Genomic DNA, 18426 nt, shown 5'->3' on the forward strand with positions numbered 1-18426 from the left:
CTCATACTATCTTGAGCAGAAGACAGACAAAGCAGTGGTAGAATTAAATAAGAGTAATACTACAGGGTTACATATAGCATAACCAGAAAGGGAGAGAGGGAGAAGACACCAGAAGCAAGACTAGTGTGAAGGAGGCTATAGTAATTCAGGTAAGACAAGCGCCTTGTAGTAGCAGAGTTAAAAAGGATGAATTTAGAGGTCATTTTAAGAAAAACTATCTGCATCAGTTTTCCTTCTTTGAAATTTTAAAGGCAAAAAAATACATGATTATTCATAAAAGAAACCAAACTATTACAACTAATCTATATGATGATACAGTTGCCTACTCAATCAACCGAATGACATACGTCTTTAATAAACAATATTCTGTAAAAATACCAATGAGCTAATTAGACAGGTACAATATTTACAATCCATAATTACACATTATTATGACTATTTCACCATAGATTATTAACATAAGAAAAAAATCTGAGGGCTTTTTCCTCTTTGAAAGCTAACACACAAAAAATGAAAATTCTCTGACTTCACAGCAAGTAAAAAACATTTTTATTTTCAAAAGCTCTTTACTAAGAGGCTATCAACTTGGTAATGAACTCAAACAACTCACCAATGCTGGGTGGGCTACCATAGTTAATTGGTGACTCTGGTGGTCTTCCACAATGCAATGCAGCCAGAGCAGATCCTTTCCACACAACATGCCTGCAGCCTATTAAACACATACATTTTTTATTGGATATAAAGATAGGACACAAAGACAAAAAGTGAGCCAAAGACCATCTAAGTGCTGTTAGAAATTTTCATACTTTTGTTTGTGCGTAGCAAGGACTGTCTTCCAGCTCCTAACAAAGTTTGTACTCCAGGAACACTCTGTGGAATCTCCTGCTCAAGAAGAGGTCCCAGTCGATGACAGATCTGCAGCAAGTGATCAGGTGCTAAATGTCTGTAATACTTCACCTATTATGTGAAAGACACATATAAAATGTTTGCTAAACAAAGTGGGGATACAGGATACAATTATTTACAGTAAATAAAATGTACTTTAAAAAACATAGTAATTTGTTCTTGCTAGTCAACATTTCATTTTATTTGGGGGGAAAAATTCACATTCATTCTGTGAAACCTCTTGATTCAGAGTATAAAACAACCACCCAACCATGATTCAATCCACTGAAGAGGAAAAGTGCTAAAGAATTGATGGAACCTAAATACAGCAAGTTATAAACTAAGAGATGCTAGTCAATGCAAATACTGAACAATGAAAAACATATACTATAACCTAAAATGGTATGTTTCAGTCTAATATTTTAATTTTCAAAATAAACAAAAAATCATCTAACTATAAACACTTTTTATCTCCAATGATATTTTAAAAAATCTCCAGAATAGTTCAGGATTAAAGAAACTTGACAGTTTATGTTCTCATTACAAAACCTAAAGACATCTACATAATTTCTATGCTGAAATTTATAATTTACCAAAAACTTCACAGAGAGAAAGGCCAAATTCCAACTGTTAAATGAAACAAGTTTGACTATAAAATAAATCTACCAACTACAAAGTTTCGGCTGTTTTTAGAACAACTTCAAAATACTGCTTAATTTAGACTAGCATTCAAAACCAAAATGTAAAATGCTTTATTTTTATTATCCATCCTGAAAAGTCTTTTATTAAATAGACAATATTTGCATAATAACGTAAAGAAAATCAAATTAGGGAAAAAAGTACATGATGTTTTCACTTTATGTTCAGATTATCAAGTTACAAAAAAATTCTCACTGCAGTACCTAAATATTCTAGTTTAGCTGTTTTCAAAGTGTGTTCTGGGGACTCCTAGGGATTTCTCAAGTAAAAATTATGAATCTTCATGCTTCTACAGAAGGGGAAACAGGTTCAATCCCTGGGCAAGGGAACTAAGATCCTGAATGCTGCACAGTACAGTCAAATATTTTTTTTAAAAATGAATAATAAGAAGATGTTATTTGCTTTTTCACTCTCATTTTCTCATGAGTTTATTGTAAGTTTTCCAGTAATGTTCCAACAGGCTGAATGTTGAAGGGGATATAAGAAATCTGCCTTCTATTAAACCAGAGATTAAACATCCCCAAAAGGATAAAATAATACCATTCGTCTCATAAATTTGTTTTGGGAAATAGTCATGTTAAAAAATTTTTTACTTATATTAATGTGAAATGAGTTTATTATATTTAAATATTTTAAAATGTTTTAGTTTTTAAGTGGTAAATATGAATAGATCATAATACACACCAAGGAACTGCAATAATTTTCATTAATGTAAAGAGGTGCTGAGGTCAAGTTTGAGAACTTCCACTCAAGTTCATTTAGATTAAAAAAAAAAATAGTAACTGGAAGCTTGCACCCTTTGACTCTTTACCTATTTCGTACCCAAGGAGGAAGAGTCAAAAGGTACAAGATTTCCAGTTATAAAATATATAAGCCATAAGGGTATGGAGAAGAGCATGGTGACTACAGTTAATAATACTGTACTGTACAACTGAAAGCTTCAACAGATCTTAAACGTTCTCATGACAAGAAAAAAAAATGCTTTAAGTATGTACAGTGACAGATGTTAACTAGACTTATTGTGATCTTTCACAATATATACAAATATTGAATCATTATGTTGTGCACCTGAAACTAAAATAATGCTATATGTCAATTTCACCTCACTTAAAAAAAAAAAAAGGAATAAAAAGGAAAGTCTGAGAAAATGTCAAAGAGACTAAAAAGACAAGACCACATTTTTTTAAAAGTCCACTTATTAATGGCAACTTTAGTATGAATTCTTATAAAATAGATTTTGAGGAAGTGAGGGATTAAGTGATCTCAATCTATCTTGTAGTATCTGTTTTACTCTAACTGCAAAAGAACGTAAATGTTATTTTTTTAAAAATTAGCTGATATTCATTCTCTAGGTTGAAGCCAATTAAGAGGAACCTATCTTACTTTTTATCTTAATATACTGTCATAGAAACAATATGGAGCCATATTGTCTCACTTTGATTAGACAATTTAAAACAATTGACAGAGTCTGGTCAATCATTACTGATAGAACGAATACTTCTGGAAAAGAAGTTCTTAATCAAATAATACATACTACCTTGGAGCTTTCGAGATTCACAAAAGTACAGTGACGTTAAAGCCTCTGAAAAATCCAGATAAATCTATTTAATTTTGTTTAATGCACAATTACACAAACTCTAGTTACAGAATCCTTTTTTCCCTAATACCATCTTGACTCAAAACATACTTTTGCAAGCACTAATATGATTTAAACAGAAAAAGCATTCAGAAGAAAGTACACCAAAATACAAAAATTTTAAATGGTATTTATACTCTAATCCTTCCTAAAATAATTTACTTAAAAATTGAAAGTAAATGTCTACAATATTTATAGGGTCCCTTCTAGCTTAAAACTTGTACCTGATAATTATACTAATGTGATTTTTTAAATTGATCACAATTCTTTTTACAATTTTTAGTTTGACAAGGAAGTTCATTACTTGTTAACTTTAGTTTTGTTATGATCCTGTTTGAGGGTCTTCTTACAAAATACATTTCAAGTAGTAAACTTGAAAATCCTGACTGCAGAACTATATCTTTTTAATAAAATATTATGAGTCCACTTTTTCCAATGACATCGCTCCTTGATTATTTACTATATTTCAATTTTTCGAAGCCAAGTTTCATTTTTAAGTTAGAAGAGATACTTTCAATTCTTCAACTCCTCATGCTTTCTGGCTTCGAGATCTTATGCAGGCTGACCCCTCTGATAGAAATCTTTCCATGAACCTCCACACCGGCATTCTCCATGTCAGTCTGTGCTTCACTGCCTTCCATGACCTGCCTCTGCCCCTTCTTTTGTGGACATTCTGTGTGTTTCCACAGCGCACTAAACTCCTTCCCAAACAGTCCTTTACCCCACTCCTCAGAACTCTGTAGTACTTATCACACCATGTTAATTGTTCTTAAGATGTAGGAATCTAATGATAGCTATGATCCTCTTCACCCATAAAACACACATATAGTCCCTACCACTATCTTGCCCTGTTCGGAGGTTCATAAGACTCTACACTAGAGTAAAACTGCCAATTTACTTGGTCCATGTCCTACTTAAGAACAGACGGGATTAGAGATCTTGTTCACTTGTCTGCCCAGGACCTAACAAAGTACTTACAGATAAGTGTTTAACTATTAAGATAAACGAATCCATGAAAATACGCCAGGGAAAAAAACTGACTTCATCTGCCATTAAATGGAGAGGTTCCTTAAGGTCTGATATCCCACAGCTCAGTTCCAGACGCTCTGGTACTCTCTCTATATATACTCTCTGGACAATCTTTATGCCAAAGCTTCCCAAATTTGCATCTACAGCCTAGGTTAGGCTTGAAAGAGTCCTCTCCTTGGAGTCCCAAAGCCTCCTTAACGCAATACTCCAAACTACATTCATGATGCTCGTGCCAAGACCCCGCCCGCCACCCCCCCCCCCCCCCCCCCGTCCACTTCCCTACCTCACCATCACCTTTCTCCAATCTAAAATCAAGAAGTCACATTTTTCACACTGCCCATTTCCCTCTCCTACCTCATTCCAAATATCCCACCACATCCAACCGAATGTTTCTTTCCCAGCCTCAAACCCATCTGCCTGTCTCTATCTCCGTAACAACAATCCAAGTTCAAATCATCCATCTTTCCCACAGCCACTTGTGCCTTCTACCCGCCTGCCTGCTCAGTCGCTTCAGTCGTGTGCGACTCTCTGCGACCCTATGGACCCTCTTCACCTCATTCAAATCTATTCTCCATACTGCAATTAGAACCCTCTTTCCAAAACACAGACCTGGTCATGACCTCTACCTAAAGCACCTCAGAGGCTCGCTCGTCATCTCTTTGGAGATCCAAATCCTTCACGTGGTCTACTAGCCCTGAATTACATGTGAGTCCATTACTGCTTCTCTACCTTCTCTGGCACATCCCTAGTCCTACACTCTCCAGCCCCCACTTTCCACATTTAGACACACTGGCTTTCTTTCAGGTTCTTTACCAGCACTGTCTCCTGTCAGGCTTTTCCCATGTGATGTGCTCTCTGCATTTCTCCACTTCCCCTTGCCCAGACAACTCTATTTGCTTCAGATCTTCCCTTTAATGTAACTTTATTTGTTTTCCTTCACTTTATTCAGTCTATCATCTTGATTGAACACTCTTGGTGACTTCTTCTTAATTCATGTACCAGTTCATGATTGTACATTCAACAATGTTAAGGGTTTAATGTTTCTCTTCTTGACTTCACCATAAACTATATGAGAACAGGGACCATCTCCTTTCATTCCTAAATGCATCATATATACACACACACACCCCTAAAACATATTTTTAAAAAATCAATAAAACTTTATTTTTGCTACTGTCTTTTTCTCATTATTCTTCACGGATATTAGTTCATGTAATTATGGTCAATATTTAAAATGTAAAAATAATTAAAATAGCTCATTTATGGCTATATATACATGACTTCTAATTTTCAAATTATTAAGAACCCTGTATCTTTAACGTTAAATATTAACCTGTATCTTTAAGTTTTTTCATCTGAATGAACTTAATTTACTAGTAAATAATTAAAAGGTAAGTTGAAATGATATTGTAATAAAATCCCTAATCTAAAATGTCTATATCTGGATTTAGATATCCAATTACTGGAGTCTCAGTAATTATCCATACACTGTTATTCAGGAAAAACAGAACATGACATTCTTATTTTTAATATGCCCATACTTTTCACAACTGGAACTGCTTTCAAGCTCTCAGATATTCAACACATAAAAAGCATGACTAAATGGTAAAGTGTAATAAACACTAATAATACTAACATAGGTAGGTTTCGTCGCTCTGCTGCTGCTGCTAAGTCGATTCAGTCTTGTCCGACTCTGTGCGACCCCATAGACAGCAGCCCACCAGGCTCCCCCGTCCCTGGGATTCTCCAGGCAAGGACACTGGAGTGGGTTGCCGTTTCCTTCTCCAATGCACGTATGCATGCTAAGTCGGTTCAGTCGTGTCTGACTCTATGCGACCCCATGGACAGCAGCCCACCAGGCTCCTCTGTCCTTGGGATTCTCTAGGCAAGAATACTGGAGTGGGTTGTCATGCCCTCCTCCAGGAGATCTTCCCAACCCAGGGATCAAACGTGGGTCTCCTGCACTGCAGGCAGATTCTTGACTGACTGAGCCACACGGGAAGCCTTTGAACACATATTGGCTGCACAAATCCTAGGCCCTTACGGTAACTGCTGTTTTCCATGAAAAAGCCGGGTCAATGATCTTAATAACCATAAGATATATGTTCTATTATTATTCCCATTAATAAAGAAATGATGGTACAAAAAGATAAAAACAACCCTCCCAAGGTCATACACATTTAGTGGATAGAGACGAGACAAACCAAGGCAGTTTAACTCTAGAGCCACAATCATACTGCCCACCACCTACACCTCACAAAGTACTTACTTCCTCAAATATATGTGCAAGCTATAAACTAGACATCCTGAATAGTTTTCAACACACACATTAAAGTGAGCCAGAAAGAAATGCTTTAGAAGTTGACTTTCACTACTAAGCAAACTTGCACAAAGACATAAATTCCTATAGATTAAGGGGAACACTTAAAAATTGAAGGATAGAAGGAGAAGATAAATGATGTAATGACAACCCTAAATACTCTCTCCTAAAATGGTTAAAGGAAATCAAATTGACCAACCCTATCTTTCTCAAAATTTTTAAGATTGAAATTTTAAAATCTTAAAGTTAGAAATAACATATGAACAGATTAAACAATTAAAAGGTTACCATAAAATTTATGATGACTATTTTAAAAATTTTAAAGTGAACACTTATCAGCACTGCTTCACTTTTTAAAATCTATGTTCCTCCCTTCTACAGACATTTCTCTTTCCCCACGAAAATGTATGAGGCTGCTATATGGATGTAAACCATGATATCACCCACCGAAATTCAGGGGGCAAGACAGAGCTTTTTCAAATTTCTCCTATCTCCACCCTGCCACCTCCAATCCCTATTAGAAAAATCAACAGTCTTTGGTTAATTGTCCATAATTAATAGTTAAAACATGCATTAAATAAATGCATCCTTTCTGTAAACATGTTGCATTGTCTAGAGCAGAGGTGAGTAAACATTTCCTGTGAAGGGTCAACAGTAAATATTTTAGGCTTTGAAGGCTACTATCTTCAAAGGCTACTATATATATATATATATATATATATATATATATATATATATAAACAACTCTTTAAAAATTTAGTAACTCCAACTCAGAGGCCTTGCAAAAACAGGTCTTCTGCACAATTGACCTGCAACAGCCTGAATTTACCCATCCCTAATCTAAAGAATGATCCCTGCCGTCCTGCCACAGAAGGGGAACAGAACTCTATGACAAATACAAGTCTGCTCTTGCCTTGCCCATCTTGGGCCAAGTCATAAACTTGGGTCACTCGTTTCTCAGACTGCACATACGTTTTCTAGGATTATCAATTACAACAAAACCTTCTGAAATTGTGACTTGTAGCAAGAAAGGAACAGGGAAGAAACAGCTCTTTGAGCGTATTTTCGGCTAAGCCGATCTGCTGCTGCTTGATATGCTGCTTTATATATGACCACCCTTTTCAGCCAAGAAAATTTTGCCATTATCAGTCCAAAGTATTGTAAACGGTGTTATTGGTGGGAAGAGAATGTAAAGAACCTGGAAGCCACCAGCCACACTGTCATTAAAAATTTCTTTTCTCAGTTTGTAAAGAAAAGGTCAGTAGTTTGAATTAAGAACTCTGAAGTCAAGAGCCTCAGTTTAAATTTGCGGAGTGGGAGGAAAACGTCCTGAACCCTACAACTAGGACTGCAATCACCACTACCTGGGAGCTGGTCACAGTACATGACACTAGAGTTGGCTGTTAAAACACTCCACATTACATACTTTCACGTTGAGAAAAATCCTTCTAGACCTAAACACAGAAAAAAAAAAACTTGAATCTTTTTAATGATCTTTTAAAAATGAGACTAGGTCAATATATTCATTCTAACTACTTGATATACCGGTGAGACCTAGAAATGTCCGTCCTTCCTCAGGATGTAATTAAGAAGTCCTAATGAAAATAAGGTCCACCTAATCTTTGGCACCAATATGATCTGATTTGACCAGGCTCTTCACTTTATCCCAATGTACTGAACACTTGATTGGTTCTAAAACAGTTTTTCATATTTTCTCACATATTTTTTTTCTCACAATTTTTTCAGACTTGAAAGGCTAGTTGCTTTCGCTTTCTACTATAGTTCTGAGTTATAAAAAGGCCAGCTTAACATAATACAGTTCTTATTTTTAGTCCTATTCTAGCATATAAACAAAATCAGAAATTAAAAAAAATTTATTCACTGTTCACTGAGGCCTATTACTAAAACCCAGTCCCTAAAAATCTCAAACTTCTAAACTTTTCATTTATAAATGTTACACCATTATTACCAAGCACAGGTTAAATTATATTTATACTCTTTAAAGCAAGTTTACATTTTCTGACCTTTATAAAACTATAAAAGCTTTTCCACATAGGAAAATAATTCTTGTTTAGCTGCTAAGTTGTGTTGGAATCTTTTGTGACCCCATGGACTGTAGCCCACCAGGTTTCTCTGTCCATGGGATTTCACAGGCAAGAATATTGGAATGGACTGCTATTTCCTTCTTCAGAGGATATTTCCCACCAGGAATCAAAGCTGCATCTCCTGTACTGGCAGGCAGGTTCTTTACCACTAAGCCACCAAGGAAGCCCAAGATAAAAAATACAGAATACTTATATTCTCAGCATTTATTTATCTTCACAAGCAAATAAGGTTAAGTATTGTCCTCATTTCACAGAATGAAGAGAAACTGTAGAAAGTGGGAGAAACAGTACTCAAACCCAAATCTCCTGATTTCAAGTTTAGTGTTATTTCTATCACGTTATAGTTTCCTTTTCAAAACTTGAATTTCTCCCTCATCGCCAAACAGGCTTTATGATTACAAACTTAACAGAACCTATATAACCAATTTTCAAGTTAAATGCTCTAAGCTGGGTAACTAGTCTCAGAAGGACTCTCACAAGCTTATGATTTACTTGTACTCAGGGTATAGTAAAATTAATACATAATCTTACTACATGTCAAAATTAATCGTGGGGGTCTACTTACTCTGAAATAACTAAGAATAAACATGTTTCAAAGACTGTCTTACATTCACAGTTTAATCACCTAAGAATTCATTTAGATAATTCAGTTAGTATCAGTACATATTTGTCATTTAAATAAAATGCAATTCTAAAAAAAAACATGCAATTCTGCTTCTCAAAATTGTATTCATTATTATACAATCTGACTTTATTTGTTTAAAAACAAAAACTCTATCCAGATTTAAGGTTTCCACAAACCACAAAGGATGCTCTACAAAAATAATTTAAAACACAACAAAATGACAAAAGTTTAACTTTTTAAACATTTTGAAGTTTTGTTTTTAAATCAAGTCATTTGCTAAGCAAATCTGTGAAATAAGAAATCTTCTTTAAAACATCAGTTACTTAGTGAAGCATAACTTAAAACTCAAATCTATGATTCTGCTAAGAAAGTTACTATCCACTAACTTAAAGACTGAGAAACCTTAAACCGCGTATTCTTAAAGTACCCATGTAAATAATCTTCAGAGAAAAATCAGTTTCATTTTTAGTAATGTTTCAGTTTTAAACACTACACTCAAAATAACTATCATCACACATATAATGGCAGTGTAAAGCTGTTTTAGGAAACGCGTGTTTCTCCAAGTTGCCTAGAACTCAGAACTTCCACACCTCAAAACTAAACCAGAATCCAGTGACACAAGTAAAGGTGAGTATTTTGGGGATTTATATTACAAGCTTTGCCAAGTCAGGCTATGTGTCTGTTCTTTATCCGGATGGAGACCAAATGGGTCATGCTACCGTGACCATGGCCATCTGGAGGCCAGAACACATGGATTCTTTATGTGCTTCCTTTGCGGCAGGCTGCCATCATCCATGCTGCAATAAACAACTTAAGCCTTACACTACAAATCTTACTCCTCTTACTATTTAAATTAGTTTTAACTAAGGTATAAGTTTCATCAGAAACCATGTTGCGATCCCAACTTTCTTAATACCAAAATCTTGTCATCCAACCATCCTTATCTGTGATCCCTGAGGTCAAATAAAGCTGGTTTTGTGTGTGCACATGTGTGTGTGTAAGACAAGTAACTAAAGGTGGACCAGCTTCACATCTGATGACTGCATTCTCTGTAGTGACCAAAGGTTCTCACAATTTTGTATTTCACTGCTCAATGTCACACAATTTTTTATTTTTAATATCCTGAATTCTCAAATGCCACAATGAAAAAAAATTATCATTTTCCGTAGCCTGTTAGAAAATACTTATAGTCCTCTATATTCAATATGCTTTAATAACATATTAATTCCAAAATAATTTATTTTCACAAATCACTCATATGTCACCAACACAGCTTCTCACAAACAAAACAGAAACTTTACACATTTAAAACTTCCTGAATTTTCAATTTGGTTCCAATTACATAACAGCCTTTATCACTTTTAGATATAATTACAAAAGGCCTTTTTCTCTAATACACTCATTTTTAATTTTTGACTTTCCTAAACTGAATCAAAAGTACATTAAAAACAGGAAATTATTCTAAATGTTTATGCTTAGCCCTCTTAACTAATGGCCACTTTGCTTAGTGTTAGGGATGTTTTTCTATGAATTCTAAAATTTGTATGTGAAAACTACTAGTCACAATGAAATTCACCTACTTGGTATCACTTATCCAAAATAAACTGTGCAGAATACAATTCTATTTGCTATTAATTCTGTAGTGACAAGATAGATAACCACAAAATTTAGGAAAGAAGAATGACTGCAGAAGGTGAGAAAAGTTTCTAGATAAAAGAAACAGAAACTTGTGGTCTGACAAAGAAATTGACGTTCATAGGATTTATTTAACCTAATACTCAAGAATAAATTCAACAAACTCTTTAAAACTCAGCTTAAAACAGAATCTTTAAGCCAGATTACAAAACAACTCCTCCTGAAAATTTCCAAACGACTACAAACTGTTGTGATGATTTTAAATTATGAAAATCTCTGTACAGAAGGAACCAGATGCAACAGCCAAGCTCCCTTCACATGTTTCTAAGTGCCATCTGATCATTACCAAAAGAAAGAGCTTCATATACCCTCTAATCAATTCCGCATATTTCAAGCATCCAAACATTTCTTAATGTTAACTGTTCCACAAATAGTTCACAGTTAGACTTACTATATAGACCAACAAAATTTTTCTAGAAATCTATCCACAATGCTTTAAAAATCATTTATTTTTTACATTTACTATACTTTTTTCTTTATACCTTAGGTTTGATTATTTCATCCTTGAATCTACAAAGTAACTGCTAATAGTGTCTTTTAAAGTTCTAAGCAGCCAATCTTACATGGTAAATACTATATCCAGAAAGTTATGCATGTTGTTTCTGAAATAATGCTTTCTCTTAAAATTGTGGACATTATAAAGCTACAGTTGGAACAACTTCTACTACTAAAGTTCTGATCATAGCAGACACAAACCCTTAGATAATACCTGATTTGTACCAGTCAGTTATCACTCACGTAATAATCTTACAGAGTAGAGCTGTTATTAACCCCTTGTAAAAACTGGGAAACAGACTCCAACAATGTGCTTCTGTCTCATAGCAATCATAAAACACCACTATGCAGTTGGGAAACGGATAACCCAACTCCTCCTTTATATTCATGCCACTTTACAGTTACTCAAGAGTGCTAAGAATTTAACAAGTACTTATTTTAAAATTTTTGTAAATGTCTCCAACTCTTTAAAATAATGGCATAAATATCAACAGAATAACTGCATGTGTAAGAAAAAGTTGAAACTTTACTTCAGTCCTTCAAGGAAATGTACTATTCCCTTTACATTTAACATTATTTCTTCATTATAATAACTGAGACATTAAAATTATGTTACAAAGACTACCAAGCAAAACTTACAATTTCACTGATACTCTATTAAAAACAGAAAAATAAGTCTACAAGACATTTACTTCATTATATGCCACCACCCTCCAAAATTGAAACTGGTTAAATTTTGACAGTACTATTATATAACATGTTAAAAATGATTTTGAATTAGGGATTCCCATTCCAGACAATATGGATATGAAAAATGGATAATACAAATCCATAATTCAAAATCATTTTTAACATGCTATTTTAACTTAAAACTGGTCTCCTAGGTTTTATACCTACACTTTCACATTAATCAGCATACTCTAAGTACTTAAGTAAATCCTATTCAAGACTTCTATTGATCTCTGAATTTAAAACCACCAATGATTTGTGAAACTAATACTTAAACCATGGTGAAATCATACTAATTATTAAAAAAATAGTCTACAAAGTGGTCTTGCCTCAAAAATCTTCATCTTTTCAAGGAAAAATGATACAACAACGTAAGAATGGCGCTACAAAAAATGTTTATACAATTTCCTAATATGAATGATTTGTCTAGGTCTACTTTTCTATGTTTTACATAGTAACTCCAAATTTAAAAAGTTGAGCTCTTCGAAACAATGCATTGCTACTTCTAGTTAAAAATCAGATTTCAATCCATTTATTTTATAAGAATGAGATAACAGGAGCCCAGAGAAATTTCTGACTTGTCAGAGGTTAACCTGAACGCTAACTGTTGGCAGAGCTAGGATCACAATACACAATCTCCCTATTTCCAATACTTTCCCTTGAACACAAAGATTTAGATTTCCAATAAAGTGGAATCATTTTTTAAAGCAAATACCACTACAAAAAAAATATAATAATTATATCTAACAGATTAGCAAAACAGAAACAGTTTGGAAAATACCTTGCAAGCAGAAATGTAATCAGAGTCCCAAACCTGGCAAGAACACTTAAAAATTCTGCCTTAAGATCTCGTAAGTATGCAACTTAAATATGTCATCACTACTTAAGGTGACAACTAGAGAGTGAAATTTAATAAACCAATTTCGCTGTTCAAACTGAAAAATAAATAAATGACAAAGATGTCTCTTAGCCCCAAAATTAGTTGTTTTCTTATTCTGTAAAGTTTGCCTCCTGCCTGACTCCATTTAAAAAATAAGAATTCCAATGAAAGTTTAAACCAATGCCTGTTTGATTTAAAAGCAACCTCATCCTTAAAAAAACAAAAAAAGAAAACCTGATTAAATATATACTACTGGGCTAAAAATAAAATAAAAATGCTTTAACTTCCTATCAAACTCCATCCACTGTTAAAAATGTTTTGTCTTGAGTAGAGGATAATAATCACAATCTTCTTTTACAATACCTTTATCAATGACACTTGAAATAAAAGTATTAATTTTTCTTTTCTACCCTGGAAACTTTTAAACTGCTCTTGAAACTCCATTTTCTGCTTGGTCAAAACTCAGCTACTGTGAACTTTATCTGTAACCTGACTTCAGGTGCTGATGTATGTCTTCTAAGCTCCCTAGTACAAATATTATACCTCATCCTAAATAGCTGTAATCTGAGGTTCTCCAGAAATTTCAATTTGACATACAAATTCTTACACTTAAAATATTATCCAATTTATCAGTTAACACAAGCAACGAATTCCCAAGTAGAGGTAAATGCTACTGAAACCACAAACAACAGTTGTTATTTTGGCTTCAAACACCAGAACAATCTTCAAACCAATGTTAAATAAATTCAATTTGATAGGAAATAAAACTTTCAGTCTTAAGAATAAATTAAGACAATAGAGAATGCTGTACAAGAGGCTTTGCATGTGCTCACCTAGCTTACCACAGAATTTAAAAATCCTACTGTTAAACAAAAACGTGCTCAAATACCTAGGGTTCCAAAATGTTTTTAGAGCTAACTAAATTTCAATCAAAAGTCAAACAAAATTAAACCAAATACCACACAACTAGATACACAGTTTGACGGACAAGAAAGCACCTCAAATGGTGCCTCCAATCCAGTTATAAAGACTGAACAAATGAAAGGAAAAAACGTGCCAGAGAACTCTGAAGTCTAATGGGAATCCTCAACTACCTCATGAGCATGCCAACATGACTCCTCTGGTAAAAACATTTGGCAACACTAATCAAGAAACACCACTTCCATCCAAAACAGGTGGATTTTGATAAGATAAAGACAGAACTTATGGTATCCCAAATCTGATGAAGAGAGGAGGAATATAAACTCATCAATATTTGAGAGATGAGAAATTCGCTCAAAAAAGTTGAAAGACATTGGTAACCTTGTTTTTATTGGAAAATCAAATGATATTCCTACAAGGATTATACAGTCTCACAATCTGGCCAGATACCATTGGTCGCTTCATTTAAAAAATATAAACATAACATTAACCAATAATCTCCACATTAAAAAAAAACACAGCCACTTTCAGTGACTTGGGGTTTGTGGGGTTTTATGAAATGTAAACGTGAGTTTGGTCAAAACAGGCCAAGATGAGTTTTGTCTGTCCAATTCTTTAAAATGGAGTATTACAATCTTAATAATCCTTTAATAAGAAAAACATGGACACCCATGTAAGATTTTTGTCAAGTATTTACAAACTTAAAAATTAAATATTGCTGTTACTGAACCTTGAAGTTTGCTTCAAATTCCTTTCATTTTAGCCTAGTATTGAATAACACTAGGCGAAATCACTACATACTTGAAAACTGTTGTATGGAAATGAATGCGCTATTAAGTCTTCATTAAATTAACTAAACCTGAGTACGTTCATTTCAATACCTGGGAACACTTACCAACAACCTATATTAAAATCTTAACACATTTACATACGACAGTTAGATGTTCGTCTATACGCAAATGAACAAAGAGCCATCAAAAATCTTGTCATGCCTTCAATCTCACGGAAGACATTTAAAGCGAGTTGCAACTTCCTGATCCTTTCAGAAGCCCTCTTGAGGTAACCTTGTAACTGTCTCAAAACATCAGCTGCAAACATCTTGGAAAAACCACTGCAGAGATTTCAAAGGCTTGCTCTTTGCCCCCGTGACTGCCTGAACTGCCCAACACACACAGAAACAGACCACCTCCATGAGTTCAAGAGGAGAAATTAGCACGGAATACAACACTCGCCAATACAAATATCCTCCTGGGCCCTTCACAATACTTAAAGGCGATAAGTCCACTTTCAATTTTTTTAGAAATGACTAAAACACTCACTTCGAAAACCCATAAAATTAAGACAGCTATTTTTTTTAACCTAAAAAACAAAAGACGTCCCGCTAGAAACTGGAAAAGTTTACTTGCCCATCTCCACTCCACAGTTAAGTATACGGATAAAATTTTTCAAAAAAATCAGAACTCTTCAGTGGCATCCAACACTAGTTTTTAATTGAACGAGGGGCTTAACGCGAGAATTAGCGAAAGGAGAAAAAAAGCCTGGTTCAACGCCTGGCTTTAGGGTTTACAGGCTTGCCACTTCCGTGGAGAAAAAAAAAACCTTGGGCAGATAGATGCAAGAGGTGCCGATGGCCCACGATCATCGCACATCCGAACCCTTCCGATCAAAAAAATACCTAAGTCTGAAGGTCAGAGAGATCCCCCCGAAAAACGAGATTAAAAAAAAAAAGGCACACACGTCTTGCTGCGGTTCCGCCGCGGCTGAATAGCCCGCTTGTGAAATGCTAATGCCACTTCGGAGCAGTTAGTCACCAGCTATTGTGTGCGGCAGGAGAAAGCCGTGCCGAGCGCGCGTGCAGAGCGAGCGCGCCCGCCTCCCTCGCGCCGCTCCCGCCGCCGCCGCCGCCTCGCGCGCGCCCCCGCGGCCGCACGGACGCGCGCGCCGGCCCCTCCTCCTCCGGCCTTGCACTGCACAACACTCATGACGTATCTTTATTTCTAGCACGTTAACAAAATATCGCAAATAAATCGTCGGCAGCCCCTGCAGCCCCGGGGTGCGGGCCCCCCCCCCGCACCACTAGCCCCCTGCAAGCCCCCCGCGCCGCCCCTCCCCAACCCTCCCCGGGGGCCTCGGGAGCTTTCGGGTTCTGGGGCCAAGTTTTTGTCTCGGTTTAAAAAAAAAAAAAAATTGCGGGAAATTCAATTTTTATTCGACTCGGGGAAAAGTTTCTTTGCTCCGCGACGTGAATGTCTCACCAGATTCTGGTAGGTCCTGGGATGCTCCTTGCCGGTCCAGTCGGTGCGCCGGGGCAGCAGCTGCGGGGTGCACGAGGGGAGAGGACGCCCCGTGAGCCCGGCCCCCCGCGCCCCGGCCCGCCCGCGCCCCTCCCCCGCCCGCCCCGCGCCCCCGCCGGGGATCCCCCCCACCCCCGAGCCCCGCGCGCCCCAGGCGTCCCGGCGGCGGCGGCCCAAGGGCGGTCGCGCGGCGCCGCGCCGCCGCCGCCCTTACCTCCTTCTCGGCCACCTCGCGGATCAGCACCTGCAACAACAAAGCGGGGAGAGTTGAGCCCCCCGCGCCCCGGGCCGCGGCCCCGCCGCTCCCGCCGCCGCCGCCCTCCCCCACGCCGCGAGCGCCGAGCGCCGGCCCGGCCCGCGCCGCGCGCCGCCGTCTACCTGAGCCGCCTGCTGACAGGGTCCATCTTCCAGGAACCGGGCGATGAGGAAGTAGAGCTCTGCGCGGGAGAGAGAGGGACACGGGGGGGAGACACACACAGGCTGAGCGGCCGGGCGGCGGCGGCGGGGGGCGGGGGTCCGCGGGCGGGATCGCCCCCCGCCGCCGGCGGCCCCGGCGAGCCCCCCGACTTACCCGATCGCAGCTCCGAGAGGCCTTTCCTCTCACGAGACATGTTTATGGGTCACTTCGGGGCCGCAGGCGGGACGCCCCGCCGCCGAGGGGAAGCGGGGACGGGGCCGCCGCCTGCCCTATAGCTGTCAGTGTGTGTTCACGAGCCCGAACCTCGGCTCCACCATTCAAGCGACGGCGGCGGAGGCGGAGGAGGAGGAGGAGGAAACAACAACTCTCAGGCAAGCGGCTCCAGCCGCCCTCCCGCCCGCCTCCTCCGCCGCGGATCCCTCCGCCGCAGAAAGGAGTCCGCAGCCCTTCGCGGCCCCGGGCTCGGCCGGCCCGCGGCCCGCGCCCCCACCAACCCCCGGCACAGAGGAAAAAAAAGGAGTGCCTCCGACCCCCCGCCCCCAGCCCGCCCGCGGCCCCGGCGCCCCCGCAACCCGGCGCGGCGAGACCGCCCCAGCCCGCGGCTCCCCGGGCCGAAGGTGCGATTTATTTATTTATTTCCAGTCGAAGATGTCGGAGCCGAAGCCGCCGGTTGGCTGGAAGGCGCTTTCTCTGTGGAGGCCGATCGCGGGAGGGAGGGAGCGAGCGAGCGAGCGAGCGAGGGGGGCCGGGCACGGCTCCGCGGAGGAATCTGACGCACACGGAGCCGCAGCACAGGCTCTATTCAGCGGCCGCTGGCTGGGGCTGAGATGGAAGTTAGTTTCTCTGTAGCAGAAATAGGAAACAAATGAAGCAAAACTGCCCAAAGAGGGGAAATGCCCCGAGGACGGGTCTCGCTCTCACGCGCGCGCACAGACACTACACGCAGAGAGCACTCTCACGCTGGGCAAACTCGGGATCGCGCTACCCTGCCCGAGTTGAATGATAGTGTTTGGTTTCTGTCTCTTTGCCATGTGCATGTGTATAAATGCTGCGGATGGGCATCTGTGTAAGTCTTGTCCTGCGTTATTTCTGCAGCCTATGCAAAGTGTTGTGTAATTCATTGGAGTGCTGTATATTGCCATAGAGGTTTCAGGCGCTTTTTGTTAGAAGCGCTTGCGTTTGCGAGCCCGTTATTTGCTGTAGCCACCTCTGCATATCTTTTATTACTGCCATTGCCTTAAGCGTACATTTTAAAAATGTTGGTTTTTTTTTTTATTGTTATCTGGGCACAGCGAACTCCTGATCTGTACTTCAGAGACTCTTTTTCCTCTTACAAAAAGGCTAGTAATGGCTAATTCGGGATTTGGGGTTAAAGAACCTTAAAGCTTTTTTAAGTGTTTACAAGAAGGAGTAATGTAAACCTGAGAGAAAGGCAAGAACGCTAATATTTATCTCTAACTGATCTGGAGGTAATGTAGTGACAGATCAATAACCTAACCGAAGGATAATGAAAGAGTATAGAACACTTTAGTCGAGGTGATTGGTGATTAAATAATTTAAATTATCTGTGTATCTTGCAGTTGACTTCGTCACGCTAATTAATGGCTTCTAATTTGAGGTGTAAACCATTCCTGTTTACAGTTTCAAGGGGAAGACTTCTTGAAAACTGATGAAAAGAGAAAGAAAATTAATCTT

General features: G+C 38.4%; 1 protein-coding gene across 2 annotated transcripts in view; it reads right to left on the reverse strand.

The window, feature by feature from the left end:
• Positions 1 to 17169, reverse strand: part of PHIP (pleckstrin homology domain interacting protein) — a 120835-nt gene extending 103666 nt beyond the window's left edge. For both annotated transcript variants that reach the window (XM_065911834.1, XM_065911833.1), the window contains exons 1-6: positions 16885 to 17169; positions 16692 to 16750; positions 16528 to 16557; positions 16275 to 16334; positions 807 to 957; positions 611 to 709 (exon numbers count right to left, since the gene is read on the reverse strand). In XM_065911834.1, coding sequence (XP_065767906.1) covers positions 611 to 709; positions 807 to 957; positions 16275 to 16334; positions 16528 to 16557; positions 16692 to 16750; positions 16885 to 16924 — 439 coding nt within the window. In that variant the 5' untranslated portion in view covers positions 16925 to 17169. The remainder of the gene's footprint in view (positions 1 to 610; positions 710 to 806; positions 958 to 16274; positions 16335 to 16527; positions 16558 to 16691; positions 16751 to 16884) is intronic.
• Positions 17170 to 18426: the final 1257 nt, after the last annotated feature.

This window comes from Muntiacus reevesi, chromosome 19 (genome assembly GCF_963930625.1).
Source record: "Muntiacus reevesi chromosome 19, mMunRee1.1, whole genome shotgun sequence".
Lineage (NCBI taxonomy): Eukaryota > Metazoa > Chordata > Mammalia > Artiodactyla > Cervidae > Muntiacus > Muntiacus reevesi.